Source organism: Palaemon carinicauda, chromosome 42 (assembly GCF_036898095.1).
Source record: "Palaemon carinicauda isolate YSFRI2023 chromosome 42, ASM3689809v2, whole genome shotgun sequence".
In the NCBI taxonomy this organism is placed as follows: Eukaryota; Metazoa; Arthropoda; class Malacostraca; order Decapoda; family Palaemonidae; genus Palaemon; species Palaemon carinicauda.
The window spans coordinates 47,253,226-47,268,424 of NC_090766.1; the positions used below are offsets into that span (position 1 = coordinate 47,253,226).

At 40.9% G+C, this 15,199-nt stretch overlaps 2 protein-coding genes across 2 annotated transcripts in view; both read right to left on the reverse strand.

Annotated features, from left to right (window-relative positions):
* Nucleotides 1-13,864, reverse strand: LOC137632825 (uncharacterized). Its single transcript, XM_068364921.1, has 2 exons — nt 13,739-13,864; nt 1-2,274 (listed from the first exon to the last, which is right to left on the reverse strand). The coding sequence occupies exon 2, from the start codon at nt 2,241-2,243 to the stop codon at nt 483-485; it is 1,761 nt and encodes a 586-aa protein (XP_068221022.1). The 5' UTR covers nt 2,244-2,274; nt 13,739-13,864; the 3' UTR covers nt 1-482.
* LOC137632824 (uncharacterized) overlaps nt 11,939-15,199 on the reverse strand; it is a 17,746-nt gene continuing 14,485 nt past the window's right edge. The window contains exon 2 of the mRNA XM_068364920.1: nt 11,939-13,949. Within this exon, the coding sequence (XP_068221021.1) occupies nt 12,158-13,918 (1,761 nt within the window). The 5' untranslated portion in view covers nt 13,919-13,949 and the 3' untranslated portion in view covers nt 11,939-12,157. The remainder of the gene's footprint in view (nt 13,950-15,199) is intronic.

Genomic DNA, 15,199 nt, shown 5'->3' on the forward strand with positions numbered 1-15,199 from the left:
ATCATACGAATACCAGTCAATTAATTTTACTGATTTTTATTATAGCCTAATAGAAAATAAGAGTGCTGTACATCAAAGTACTTTGACTACAAGAGAGAAACATTTTGATAATCACTCAAATAGATTCAACTTTTCCAATATCCCAGTGACTGAAATTTTATGGAAAGTAATTTAAAATATGGCTGAAAAAAAACAACAATAGTATATCAAGATCTTAATATTAACATAAAAAAATCCATACAACATACAACAGTAACTATAATTTTACAAAGCTGGATACCTGTACCAGCATACAATAACCACTTTAAGAGCAGGGTTGGCACTGGGGTATTTTGAATGGAATACCCCTATATAGGGGAAACCAACTATGTTGTAACAATTTAAACAGTACCTCACAATTACTATAGTGATATAACCTAAATGTAAAAACATTTCAATACATATCTATTATTTATACACTTACAGCAACCCTCATATCAACGTCATTTTTTAAGACAAATTTGACAGAATTTATGAGCATCATAACATGTACCTTGATCCTCACGACCTTCTTCATCATCATACTCACTATAATCATAAAAACACATGAAGTCAATTTCCAAGTTCCAGTTATTCTCTTTGATAAGATTCTTAATCTTATGAACTTCATCATCTGTAACACACCAGACACCAATATTGCCTAAAAACGTAAGATTTGGACATGCAGATAAGATGCAACACACTGATTCATATGTTAACTGTAATCTCACTCCTCCTATACGTGGCAATTCATCAAAAAAAGAAAAGTCTCCAAGGTTTAACCTCTCAAGGTTACCCATGTGAGGGCTTAATCGGTGTACAAATTCATCATCAATGGGTGTCCCACCGTCAGAGAAATCTCCATCTGACCAAAAAAGGTCCAGTTTCTTGAGTGAAGGGCATTTCCTCAAGAATGCTTCCACAAAACCATCTGTACTTGCATAAGCCCGATGAAGTTCTAGCGAGTTTAACTTTGGAAACAGAATATCTAGTTGTAAAGAATCAATACCGTCTTCTGAATAATGCTCTGCATACAAAACCAGTTCTTCTAAATTTGGAAATTTGGCATTCAACATCTGAATTTTACCAACGTCAATGCCATCATGATCTCGAAACACCTTGAATATTTTGACACTAGGCATGGGATCCATAAAATCAATATCTTCAAGTATGTTCAATTTATTTTTGTAGAATTCAATTACTTCCAGACGAGGAAAACTAGTCTGCAATTTACACAATTCCCGGTAACGATAAGGACTTGCAAATACAGGATCACTGTCACATGCATATCTTTTAACCTTTGGGAAAGCTTTCCATACAGCTCGATTCACTGCATTATAGTTACGTCCTATGCAACTATTATCCCACTCCTCAAAATTTGTCAACTTCATATTACTCAACTGCCCAACAGCATCCATATACTTGATGGCAATTAGCCTTGTGTCTACACTTTTGATAACCTGCAAGTCCGGCATAAATTGTATCATCTTCACAGCATGATCCACTGCCTCACTATGTTCTGCTCCTTCGCACACAGGGAAAATTATAGTTTTTAGTTTTGGACAACCAGAATTCACATTTTCAACTCCACCATACAGGTATGCAAAACAGGACAAAATATGTGTGTTTTCCTGAGAATAGGGTCTTACATCCTCACGAGCAGCATCAGAGATTAGAGTTAAATCTAAATGCTGGAGGTTATAGCAATGGCAACTAACTGCTTTCACTATTTCAACATTCCACAAATCTTTTATTATCAGTGACACTAAATTCTTTGACCATGACAGGTTCTGAAATAGTGTATGAGAGAGAATCACTTGCATACAATACTGTGTTACAGGAGCACTCCGGGCAATTTCAACATCAAATTCTAATTCTTTAATTCCTTCATCACCATGAATTACCAAAAAATCCATCAATACTTGCCAAAGATATATATACATTTTACCTTTAATAGGGATAAGGGGATTTTTTATGCATTGAAGAGTAGTTGATTTAAAATTCAACATCTCATCAATAAGAAGTTTGACCATCTCAATTCTTACTGGCAAAGGGGTGTATTCCAAGACATAAGCCTTTGCTTTATCTAATAAGGACTCTCTTTTCTGGAGCATGTTGTCATTTTTTTGCAAATCCAATAATCTTCTCAAAGATGTCAAACAGTGTCTGCCATAGCACTTCAATGAAGTGTTATACAATGATGGAATAGGTTTTACAGATGGCATTGTCTCTCCTAAGCAGTCTGCATAAAGTTGTCTGAAAACATATTTCAAATGTCAGAAGATTCAAGAAATAACCTTAACCCTTCTACCCCCAAAGGACGTACTGGTACGTTTCACAAAACCCATCCCTTTACCCCCATGGACGTACCGGTAAGTCCTTGCAAAAAAATGCTATAAAAATATTTTTTTTTCATATTTTTGATAATTTTTTGAGAAAATTCAGGCATTTTCCGAGAGAATAAGACCAACCTGACCTCTCTAAGACAAAAATTAAGGCTGTTAGAGCAATTTAAAAAAGATACACTGCAAAATGTGCTGGGAAAAAAATAACCCCCTGGGGGTTAAGGTTTGGAAATTTCCAAAGAGCCTGAGGGTAAAAGGGTTAATAACTGTTTGAATGAAATACTATCAAACTCAAAACTCAAACTGAAAGCTAGTGAGTCAACCGTTAACACAGTCATTTGGAAGTTCTCCTATACTTGATTAGATTCATGGATTTGGGTTATATGGCCTAAGTGCATCTAGGGTAAACCATACGAATATAATGAGGTAAAGTTAGAAGAAGTTGGACAGCAATATGAAAGAAAGGACAAACGAATGGAGGTAAAGTAGAGGAAAATAAAGCAGGTGCAGCTATGCTCTGAAGGAACGCTGCAAAGACTCCTAAGCGATGCTGACAGTGCACTGCTCGAGGTGCAATGATGGCACTATCCCCTAATGGAGAAATCTTCCTGCAGCCCATATATGTGCACAAGTATTACATACAACATCAGAACTTGATGCAATGATTTTCACACAGTATTCCACTGCACATATCATACAATATTGTGCACACTAAAACTACAGTTCACTGAACATAAGATGTCTAATCTACATGCAGAAATAATAAAAACTTAAAACTAATATGACAAGTTTGGAAATAATTTGCATTTTCCTAATTATACAAACCTTGAGCTCTTTACATTGGATATTATTTTGGCGAATACTAAAAACTAGCCAAAAGATTTTGTACCGAAGTATAACTACCCACCGCTAGTTAGTAGGGGGTTTAGACCAACCACCCTACTCCCACACCAGTAAAATTATACAAACTTTGAGCTCTTTACATTGGATACTAACGCTAGAGAGTTATGGGGTCCTTTGACTGGCCAGACAGTACTACATAGGACCCTTCTCTATGGTTACGGTTCTTTCCCTTTGCCTACACAGACACCGAATAGTCTGGCCTATCCTTTACAGATTCTCCTCTGTCCTCATACACTTGACAACACTGTGATTACTAGACAATTCTTCTTCACCCAAGGGGTTAACTACTGCACTGTAATTGTTCAGTGGCTACTTTCCTCTTGGTAAGGGTAGAAGAGACTCTTTAGCTATGGTAAGCAGCTCTTCTAGGAGAAGGACACTCCAAAATCAAACCATTGTTATCTATTCTTGGGTAGTGCCATAGCCTCTGTACCATTGTCTTACACTGCCTTGGGTTAGAGTTCTCTTGCTTGAGGGTACACTAGGGCACACTTTTCTATCTAGTTTCTCTTCTTTTTGTTCTGTTAAAGTTTTTATAGTTTAAATAGGAAATATCTATTTTAATATTGTTACTACTGTATTCCTAAAACATATTATTTTTCCTTATTTCCTTTCCTTACTGGGCTGTTTTCCCTGTTGGGGCCCCTGGCCTTACAGCATCCTGCTTTTCCAACTAAGGTTGTAGCTCAGCATTTAATAATAATAATAATAATAATAATAATAATAATAGTAATAATAATAACAATAATAATAAAAAACTTTTTAGAGAAATGTAACTACCCGCTAGTTAGCAGGGGGTTTAGACTAACCACCCTACTCACACACCAATAAAATGCCTTCACTTTTTAATTGGAGGTAGGACTTTCTTTGGGAGTTAGGTTATGGCGGAACAGGTATGAGTAAAAAAAAACTCAAGGTTTGAATAGTTAGGAAAAATACAAATTACTTCCAAATTTTTCATTTTTTCCGACACAAATACATACCCCTTTTCCTCTTTACAGTGGAGACTTCCCTTAGGTAGGTTTCTGACCAGGGGTGTAATTCTGTGCTTCGCGCATGCTTAACAGACACACCCTGACACCTCACTAACTCCCAAAATGTGCGAGAGAGCTAACGGCCTGGGCAATTATGTGTGAATTACGCACTGTGACTTAATTTAACCTGGTAAGGAATTGCTTGGAGTTGAATCTACACTTACCCTAGCCATTGCCTGACCCCCCGAGCTGGGAGGAAGGGCACGTAACAAATACATATATTCTAGGATACACACAGGACGTGGTTTTTACCTGCAATCGGAGAGTTCCATGGGGGCTGTGCCCCGAGAGGGGAATATGAAAGGAGAAGGGCCAGTCACTCTAACGTTCATCCCAGACTAATCCCGGGAAATGTCTGGCCTTGACCAACTGTAAGGGAGTCGAAATATCTTAAACCCTGTTGTGCCCCCACCACAGGACCTAAGTATCCAGGTTCCTGTGGGTTATGTCTTGCAGGTCGTGGCTGTAAAGGTTGCCCGACGCTTCCACACACCAGTTTGAAAATCCTACATCATAGAGCAGTTCTTTTTAAATGCTAGAGAAATATTATGCCCGTAACATCATGAGCTTTGGGTTTAAGAACTTTTGGGGGAGAGTCTGGGTTCACGAATCCATCTATATACTGTCGGATCCAAGAAGAGAGTGTATTCTTGGTGACTACCCTATTGACCCTGCGCGTGTTCACGAAAAACTTTTCACATCCAGGTGAGCTAATGCAGACCATATAAGGTAACGCCTCCGTGCTTTTATAATACCTTGTAACAAATGATCTGGGTTAAAGGATAACATATGGAAACATTAATTCCGGAAGGGCCTGAACCTCTGGATAGCCACAGCTGGAGTCAGAGGTTTGGCAACAGATTCAGGGATGAAGTCGAGTGTTACTAGACCTCCATCTCCTGGATGAGACTTGTAGAAGAGACCACATACTTAGCTAGCACTCATGGCTGAGGCCAAAAAGATAAGGAAAGAACCATACTGTACTCTTTCCCGAGAGCATGGTACAAGAACTAGGTTCCAGGAAAGAGATCTAGCTTCTAATTTGGTAACCAGTAAGCTCAACGCTGAAAGAACTGTAACAGTTCCATCGAGGAAAAGTTGACTCTGTTCAAAATGAAAGATGAGGCTCAAAGCTGAGCGGTATTCTGTCACGGTCGAGACCGAGCAAGTCTTCCCTCCCAAGGTACAGCGAGCTTCGCTATCCCGAGAGAGATATCAAGTGGCGCGAGGCCTCTTTCCATGATAGACCACTTCGCCTGATGGGAAGTGACTGACGACATACAGGAGTATCCAGCTATCCTTTTCATTATTGCTTCCTTAAGCCTCCCAGAAGGAGGTGGTGGTGATGTTGAATACCCTCCAGGTGAGAGGTCATAGGGACACGACTGATTGTGTTATGAGTAGCTCTGGAAAGGAGAGAATACTGTACTGTAGTTCTCTTGATATCTCCGCAGAAAGAAATAGAAGGTCTGGGTGTTAATCTCCTTGCTACCCCTATGGAGCTATCAGGGTCATCGATCGCTCTGTCCTAAGAAGAGCCTAAGACGGGATGTGACGAGTCTTATCCAGATTGTCGGTGACCTGGCAACTCAGGTCCAGTCCCTCAAACTTCAAGCGGTGGCCCTGAAGACCGTTGAGCCATCACCAACATGGCATGTTGCCACCGGGTCACAACCACAGTGACCACCAGTGTTCCATCTACATTCCCTGCTTGGCCATATTACAATGGTCTGGCAATCCCAGTGACTGGAGCAGAGCCACTGGTTGGAGGTCTCCAGCCCGCTCCAGGGTTCACACCTTTATTCCCCCCTGTACCAGGCTTCTGGGAGTGTCCTGTCCCAAGTGGACTGCTTGCTTCCTCACCTGTTCCGGCAACTAACCCAGTTAGTCCGCCAGACACTGCAGCCAGTGGACTAGGGGAGCAGTTCCTGGACAATCCAGCCAAAGCCAGTAGGCCAGAAAAGTCTCCAGCAGCTACGGCTGAGGCAGTTCTTGCCAAGACAGGGGCCATCCCAAAGCACAAGCACCAGGCCAAGGACCCCACCAGACCAACCATACACGAAATGACTATGTCCCAGGAGTCCACCAGTGAAGATTCTGGTAGCGAGACTTCTGGTGACTCTTCCAGCTCCTGTCTCAGTGTCAGCTCAGAAGACACTGTCTCCACCGACCACGTCCAGTCCCTCCAGACAGAACGCAGTCTGTCTGATCTGCATAAGGTCTTCGACTCCAGGAGGAACCCCAAGCCTGGAATCTTCCAGCTGGAAACTGGCCAGAGTTTTGCCCGATTCCCGAAGGATTTTGAGGCCTACTGTGCGAGTAAGTATACCGCAGGAAGCTCTGGCCGATGGACTGTTGATCTCGGGAAGTTTCTAAAGGGAGAGATCCAGGAGGCATTCTCGGCCATAGGGGGTCCCAAGATCACATACCCAGACATGAAGGAACGCCTCCTCGACTGGTGCCGAGAAGCCAGAGAGAGGTGTGATGCGGGCAGGAAGGCCCAGTTCAGCAGTGCCACCTGTGGCGAGGGCAAACTGCTGAAGATATACGCCGTCCGGTTGGCCTCCCTGTACAGGTCGGCCTATCCTCGCCGTAGTTTGGACCTGAGGGAGCTTAGGCGGAAGCTCCTCAGAACTGTTCCGAGCAGAGCTGCGAGTTGCCTGGAACAGTCTCTGGCAACCATTAATGTCTCCGCTGGCCGTCAGCCCACTTGGCAGGATGTTTTACACCTGTTGAGTGTTCTCGACGAGGCATCACATCAGCGAAGCCAAAATGCAGAGGATTTGGCCATCAGTCGTGTGTGACAGTCATGTTACGGCTCGTATGCTGACAGGGTTACCATGGCTGTCCCCAGCCGTTCACCTGCACCTGACAGAGCGTATTTACGCACTCCTCCTCGACCTGTCCCCAAACCTGCACCTGTGGAAGTACGCCTGACCTTCAAGAAACCCTTAGACTTCTTTTTCTTCCGCTTATCAAACATCACCAACTGAGAGGGCGACCGCTCCCGGCACACACTACACAGAGACTCCTTCATGCACGAGTGACATCGGCACTAAAGGCAGATACCGTGAGGATTTGTCTCCTTCGAAGACATGAAGGTGCCACTATGGCGCCCTTCATGACCCGGACAAACTCGCATGGTTGGACCTCACGGGCAATCACACCTAAAAAGAAAAAAAAAAAAATTAGTTTCAGCCAGTTTAGGTTAATGGGAGAGTGAAATAGGTCTACACTTTATTGAGCCAAAATAAAAAGTGACGGCTAGTCACGTGCTGGTGGGAGCTGTGGGTAAACACACCCCCGCTACCCCCCTTAACTACAGGCGAGTAGATAACCCCGTTTAACCTTTAGATTCAACTAGTTTTCAGCTCCGCCAAAATAACACTGCTATATTAAACAGCTGCCAGCGACTTCATCGAGATTTAGGGGGGCATGTCCTCAAAACCCAAAGTTCTTGTTACTTCCCCTGGGATGAGTATCTAATCTGCAGACGGAAAGTGTCCACTGAGAGAACAGACCCAATGAAGGTTGGTGAGATTGTTTAATGTGTGTTTTGTGTTGTCAATGGTACCAGTAGATTGGGTTTGTGCATGTATTGTACCACTATATAAGGGTAAGGGAGATGTGCATGAGTGTTGTAATTCAAGAGGTATTAGTTTGTTGAGTGTAGTTGGAAAAGTGTATGGTAGAGTACTGATTAATAGGATTAAGGATAAAACAGAGAATGCAATCTTGGAAGTACAGGGTGGTTTTAGAAGAGGTAGGGGTTGTATGAATCAGATTTTTACAGTTAGGCAGATATGCGAGAAATATTTAGCAAAAGGTAAGGAGGTGTATGTTGCGTTTATAGATCTGGAGAAAGCATATGATAGAGTTGATAGGGAAGCAATGTGGAATGTGATGAGGTTATATGGAGTTGGTGGAAGGTTGTTGCAAGCAGTGAAAAGTTTCTACAAAGGTAGTAAAGCATGTGTTAGAATAGGAAATGAAGTGAGTGATTGGTTTCCGGTGAGAGTGGGGCTGAGACAGGGATGTGTGATGTCGCCGTGGTTGTTTAACTTGTATGTTGATGGAGTGGTGAGAGAGGTGAATGCTCGAGTGCTTGGACGAGGATTAAAACTGGTAGGCGAGAATGATCATGAATGGGAGGTAAATCAGTTGTTGTTTGCGGATGATACTGTACTGGTAGCAGACACAGAAGAGAAGCTTGACCGACTAGTGACAGAATTTGGAAGGGTGTGTGAGAGAAGGAAGTTGAGAGTTAATGTGGGTAAGAGTAAGGTTATGAGATGTACGAGAAGGGAAGGTGGTGCAAGGTTGAATGTCATGTTGAATGGAGAGTTACTTGAGGAGGTGGATCAGTTTAAGTACTTGGGGTCTGTTGTTGCAGCAAATGGTGGAGTGGAAGCAGATGTACGTCAGAGAGTGAATGAAGGTTGCAAAGTGTTGGGGGCAGTTAAGGGAGTAGTAAAAAATAGAGGGTTGGGCATGAATGTAAAGAGAGTTCTATATGAGAAAGTGATTGTACCAACTGTGATGTATGGATCGGAGTTGTGGGGAATGAAAGTGATGGAGAGACAGAAATTGAATGTGTTTGAGATGAAGTGTCTAAGGAGTATGGCTGGTGTATCTCGAGTAGATAGGGTTAGGAACGAAGTGGTGAGGGAGAGAACGGGTGTAAGAAATGAGTTAGCGGCTAGAGTGGATATGAATGTGTTGAAGTGGTTTGGCCATGTTGAGAGAATGGAAAATGGTTGTCTGCTAAAGAAGGTGATGAATGCAAGAGTTGATGGGAGAAGTACAAGAGGAAGGCCAAGGTTTGGGTGGATGGATGGTGTGAAGAAAGCTCTGGGTGATAGGAGGATAGATGTGAGAGGCAAGAGAGCGTGCTAGAAATAGGAATGAATGGCGAGCGATTGTGACGCAGTTCCAGTAGGCCCTGCTGCTTCCTCAGGTGCCTTAGATGACCGCGGAGGTAGCAGCAGTAGGGGACTCAGCATTATGAAGCTTCATCTGTGGTGGATAATGTGGGAGGTTGGGCTGTGGCACCCTAGCAGTACCAGCTGAACTCGGTTGAGTCCCTGGTTAGGCTGAAGGAACGTAGAGAGTAGAGGTCCCCTTTTTGTTTTGTTTCATTGTTGGTGTCGGCTACCCCCCAAAATTGGGGGAAGTGCCTTGGTATATGTATGTATTAAACAGCAAAAGATTTATTTCTTGCGTCAGGAAAAAAAAAAAAAATCAATATCATCATATCCTCCAACGCCTATTGACGCAAAGGGCCCTAGTTAGATTTTGCCAGTTGTCTTTATCTTGAGCTTTTAAATCAATACTTCTCCATTTGTCATCTTGTACTTCACATTCCATAGTCCTCAGCCATGTAGGTCTGGGTCTTTCAACAAATGGTACATAGCACACTATAATGTTCATATTGCACTGCTTTGATTTAAACTTTGCAAGCAACAATCTGCTATTTACTGCTCTCCACTAAGTTGATGCCTTTTCTGCTCTTGATGTCATCATCATTTCAAGCCCTTCTCTTCCAACTCCATCAGTTCTTCCTGCATATATAATGTAGTGCCTTGGTCTAAGATTTCCTTACTAATCAATCCCCTTACAACGCATTTCACTTAGGGCCAAGATATCCAAATTATACTTCATAAATTCATTCTCCACTTGCTGTAACTTCCCAATCTTATTCATGGTTCTAACATTTCAATAACAAATTTTCAATATTTCTTTAGTATTTATAAACTGGGAGAATCTTACCCCTCCACTATGCCCAGGAATGGGGGCCATTCTATCATTTTCACTCTCCATAGACGATTTATTGGCTACAGTCATCAAAGGATAGCCAGTTCCTTGTGATGCGCAGTGCCTATCTAACTAAGGCAAGTGACCCATTCCAGTCCATACTAATTCTAATAAGATCATCTGCATGGCATCAAGGGTATAAGCCAAAGAGACAGCTTGTCAAATCACCTTAAACCCAATCCGTCACCCTGCTGCCAGCGACTTCATCGAGATTTAGGGGGGCATGTCCTCAAAACCCAAAGTTCTTGTTACTTCCCCTGGGATGATTATCTAATCTGCAGACGGAAAGTGTCCACTGAGAGAACAGACCCAATGAAGGACTACTCACTACCTTCCCTGGATGACATCAACGGGAGAATGAGAGCGGCAGCGTAAACACCCTAACAAAACGAGAATTAAAATTAATTCAGCTAAGAAAAATAACTACTCAGGAGAACCACCCAACCCTCCGGCGGGAAGGGGGGATCTCCGCGGAGACGAAGCTGTAAAAGTTAGATTAATTATAATTTCATTTAATGAAGATATCTATTCGGAAGCACAACTTAAACCGCGAATGGGAAAGGTGATCCTCTGCAGAGTATACTGCCGGCCACCCATGAAAAGTGAGCTGCAATAACCTTGAGAAAGAGCAAGACCAAAATCAAGCTCTGAGAGGGCCACACTCCCTTCCCCCAGTAGATTCCACGTAGAAGGGAAGGCGACGACAACAGCTGAATAAAGGCGTATCCAAACAATGACAATTCCCGTTAGGCGCTGGCCACACCATAGGCTATCTGCCAATGGGATGACCGATGTCCAAGGGGAAAAGGCCAGGAGGGAAGGTTCTCCGTCCTTGAGAACCTGCCGAACTATGCTATCACAAAAACAGCGACATTCTCATTAAGAATGATTTCATATATAAAGAAGAAAAACAGTTAAAAAGACAGAGATTAATGGCAGTCTAAAATAGACGAGCAAAAAGTAAAGTGAGGCACAGTCACAGGTGTGTGAGTGAGAGAGGTAGCTGGCTGGCCCTCCTACACCCCCGATAACTAGCAGGATGGGTAGTTAACCCTCGCTAAAATTCTAATGGCTCATTCTTTCAGCTTTGCCGAAAGTTATACCCTATAAATAGCGTTGGTTTGTATTCCAGTTATGGAACAAAAAGGCTCTTCAGGGAGGTTATGTGTATACAGTAGTCCTGCCCTTCAGATGCACAACTCATGAGAGAAAGTTTTATTCTCCTTGGACCCAAATTCACTTTATCATATACTTACCTTCAATGTGCTTTCGCTTAAACAACAAAAATACAAGACAAACCCTATTGCAAGTACAATTAAGAAACAATCCAACAGTTGTAGAAAAGCAACAGTATGTTAGTACAGTGCTCATTGCAGCTGAAGACAAAAAGAGACTAATACAATTAGGCTGGAGGGTGTCTCTCTCTTACCTACCTCCAGTTCTGCTAAAGACATTGTCCTACTAAATGGACGAAAGGTTCATATCCGCATCGACACAAACTACCATACAAATTTGACATACACACTTTCATTTTATAACTTCTCGATGTGGCAAAAGTTATGGAAATCATAAAAATACCAATCAATTAATTTTACCGATTTTCATTATAGCCTAATAGTAAATAAGTGTGCTGTGTATCAAAATACTTTGACTACAAGAGAGAAACATTTTGATAATCACTCAAATAGATTCAACTTTTCCAATATACCAGTGACTGAAATTTTATGGATAGTAATTTCAAATATGGCTGCAAAAAAAAACAATAATAGTATATCAAGATCTTAATATTAACATAAAAAAATCCATACAACAGTAACTATAATTTTACAAAGCTGGATACCTGTACCAGCATACAATAACCACTTTTAGAGCAGGGTTGGCACTGGGGTATTTTGAATGGAATACCCAATATATATGGGAAACCAACTATGTTGTAACAATTTAAACAGCACCTCACAATTACTATAGTGATATAATCTAAATGTAAAAACATTTCAATACATATCTATTATTTATACACTTACAGCAACCCTCATATCAACGTCATTTTTTAAGACAAATTTGACAGAATTTATGAGCATCATAACATGTACCTTGATCATAACAACCTTCTTCATCATCATACTCACTATGATCAAACAAACTCATGAAGTCAATTTCCAAGTTCCAGTTATTCTCTTTGATAAGATTCTTAATCTTCTGAACTTCATCATCGTGAACACACCAGACACCAATATTGCCTAAAAACGTAAGATTTGGACATGCAGATAAGATGCAACACACTGATTCATATGTTAACTGTAATCTCACTCCTAGTGTACGTGGCATTTCATCAAAAAAAGAAAAGGCTCCAAGGTTTAACCTCTCAAGGTTAACCATGTGAGGGCTTAATCGGTGTACAAATTCATCATCAATGGGTGTCCCACCTCCAGAGAAATCTTCATCTGACCAAAAAAGGTCCAGTTTCTTGAGTGAAGGGCATTTCCTCAAGAATGCTTCCACAAAACCATCTGTACTTGCATAAGCCCGATGAAGTTCTAGCGAGTTTAACTTTGGAAACAGAATATCTAGTTGTAAAGAATCAATACCGTCTTCTGAATAATGCTCTGCATACAAAACCAATTCTTCTAAATTTGGAAATTTGGCATTCAACATCTGAATTTTACCAACGTCAATGCCATCATGATCTCGAAACACCTTGAATATTTTGACACTAGGCATGGGATCCATAAAATCAATATCTTCAAGTATGTTCAATTTATTTTTGTAGAATTCAATTACTTCCAGACGAGGAAAACTAGTCTGCAATTTACACAATTCCCGGTAATGATAAGGACTTGCAAATACAGGATCACTGTCACATGCATATCTTTTAACCTTTGGGAAAGCTTTCCATACAGCTCGATTCACTGAGTTATAGTTACGTCCTATGCAACTATTATCCCACTCCTCAAAATTTGTCAACTTCATATTACTCAACTGCCCAACAGCATCCATATACTTGATGGCAATTAGCCTTGTGTCTACATTTTTGATAACCTGCAAGTCCGGCATAAATTGTATCATCTTCACAGCATGATCCACTGCCTCACTATGTTCTGCTCCTTCACACACAGGGAAAATTATAGTTTTTAGTTTTGGACAACCAGAATTCACATTTTCAACTCCACCATACAGGTATGCAAAACAGGACAAAATATGTGTGTTTTCCTGAGAATAGGGTATTACATCCTCACGAGCAGCATCAGAGATTAGAGTTAAATCTAAATGCTGGAGGTTATAGCAATGGCAACTAACTGCTTTCACTATTTCAACATTCCACAAATCTTTTATTATCAGTGACACTAAATTCTTTGACCATGACAGGTTCTGAAATAGTGTATGAGAGAGAATCACTTGCATACAATACTGTGTTATAGGAGCACTCCGGGCAATTTCAACATCAAATTCTAATTCTTTAATTCCTTCATCACCATGAATTACCAAAATATCCATCAATACTTGCCAAAGATATATATACATTTTACCTTTAATAGGGATAAGGGGAATTTTTATGCATTGAAGAGTAGTTGATTTAAAATTCAACATCTCATCAATAAGAAGTTTGACCATCTCAATTCTTACTGGCAAAGGGGTGTATTCCAAGACAAAAGCTTTTGCTTTATCTAATAAGGACTCTCTTTTCTGGAGTATGTTGTCATCTTTTTGCAAATCCAATAATCTTCTCAAAGATGTCAAACAGTGTCTGCCATAGCACTTCAATGAAGTGTTATACAATGATGGAATAGGTTTTACAGATGGCATTGTCTCTCCTAAGCAGTCTGCATAAAGTTGTCTGAAAACATATTTCAAATGTCAGAAGATTCAAGAAATAACCTTAACCCTTCTACCCCCAAAGGACGTACTGGTACGTTTCACAAAACCCATCCCTTTACCCCCATGGACGTACCGGTAAGTCCTTGCAAAAAAATGCTATAAAAATATTTTTTTTCATATTTTTGATAATTTTTTGAGAAAATTCAGGCATTTTCCGAGAGAATAAGACCAACCTGACCTCTCTAAGACAAAAATTAAGGCTATTAGAGCAATTTAAAAAAGATACACTGCAAAATGTGCTGGGAAAAAAATAACCCCCTGGGGGTTAAGGTTTGGAAATTTCCAAAGAGCCTGAGGGTAAAAGGGTTAATAACTGTTTGAATGAAAGACTATCAAACTCAAAACCCAAACTGAAAGCTAGTGAGTCAACCGTTAACACACAGTCATTTGGAAATTCTCCTATACTTGATTAGATTCATGGATTTGGGTTATATGGCCTGGCACTGATGGTGATGCCATTCAGTACCTAAGTGCATCTAGGGTAAACCATACAAATATACTGAGGTAAAGTTAGAAGAAGTTGGACAGCAATATGAAAGAAAGGACAAACGAATGGAGGTAAAGTAGAGGAAAATAAAGCAGGTGCAGCTATGCTCTGAAGGAACGCTGCAAAGACTCCTAAGCGATGCTGACAGTGCACTGCTTGAGATGCAATGATGGCACTATCCCCTAATGGAGAAATCTTCCTGCAGCCCATATATGTGCACAAGTATTACATACAACATCAGAACTTGATGCAATGATTTTCACACAGTATTCCACTGCACATATCATACAATATTGTGCACACTAAAACTACAGTTCACTGAACATAAGATGTCTAATCTACATGCAGAAATAATAAAAACTTAAAACTAATATGACAAGTTTGGAAATAATTTGCATTTTCCTAATTATACAAACCTTGAGCTCTTTACATTGGATATTATTTTGGCGAATACTAAAAACTAGCCAAAAGATATTGTACCGAAGTATAACTACCCACCGCTAGTTAGCAGGGGGTTTAGACCAACCACCCTACTCCCACACCAGTAAAATTATACAAACTTTGAGCTCTTTACATTGGATACTACCGCTAGAGAGTTATGGGGTCCTTTGACTGGCCAGACAGTACTACATAGGACCCTTCTCTCTGGTTACGGTTCTTTCCCTTTGCCTACACAGACATCGAATAGTCTGGCCTATCCTTTACAGATTCTCCTCTGTCCT

Excerpts from the sequence above, each read along its gene's own strand:
- LOC137632825 (XM_068364921.1), bottom strand. The coding sequence starts at position 2,243 with ATGCCATCTGTAAAACCTATTCCATCATTGTATAACACTTCATTGAAG.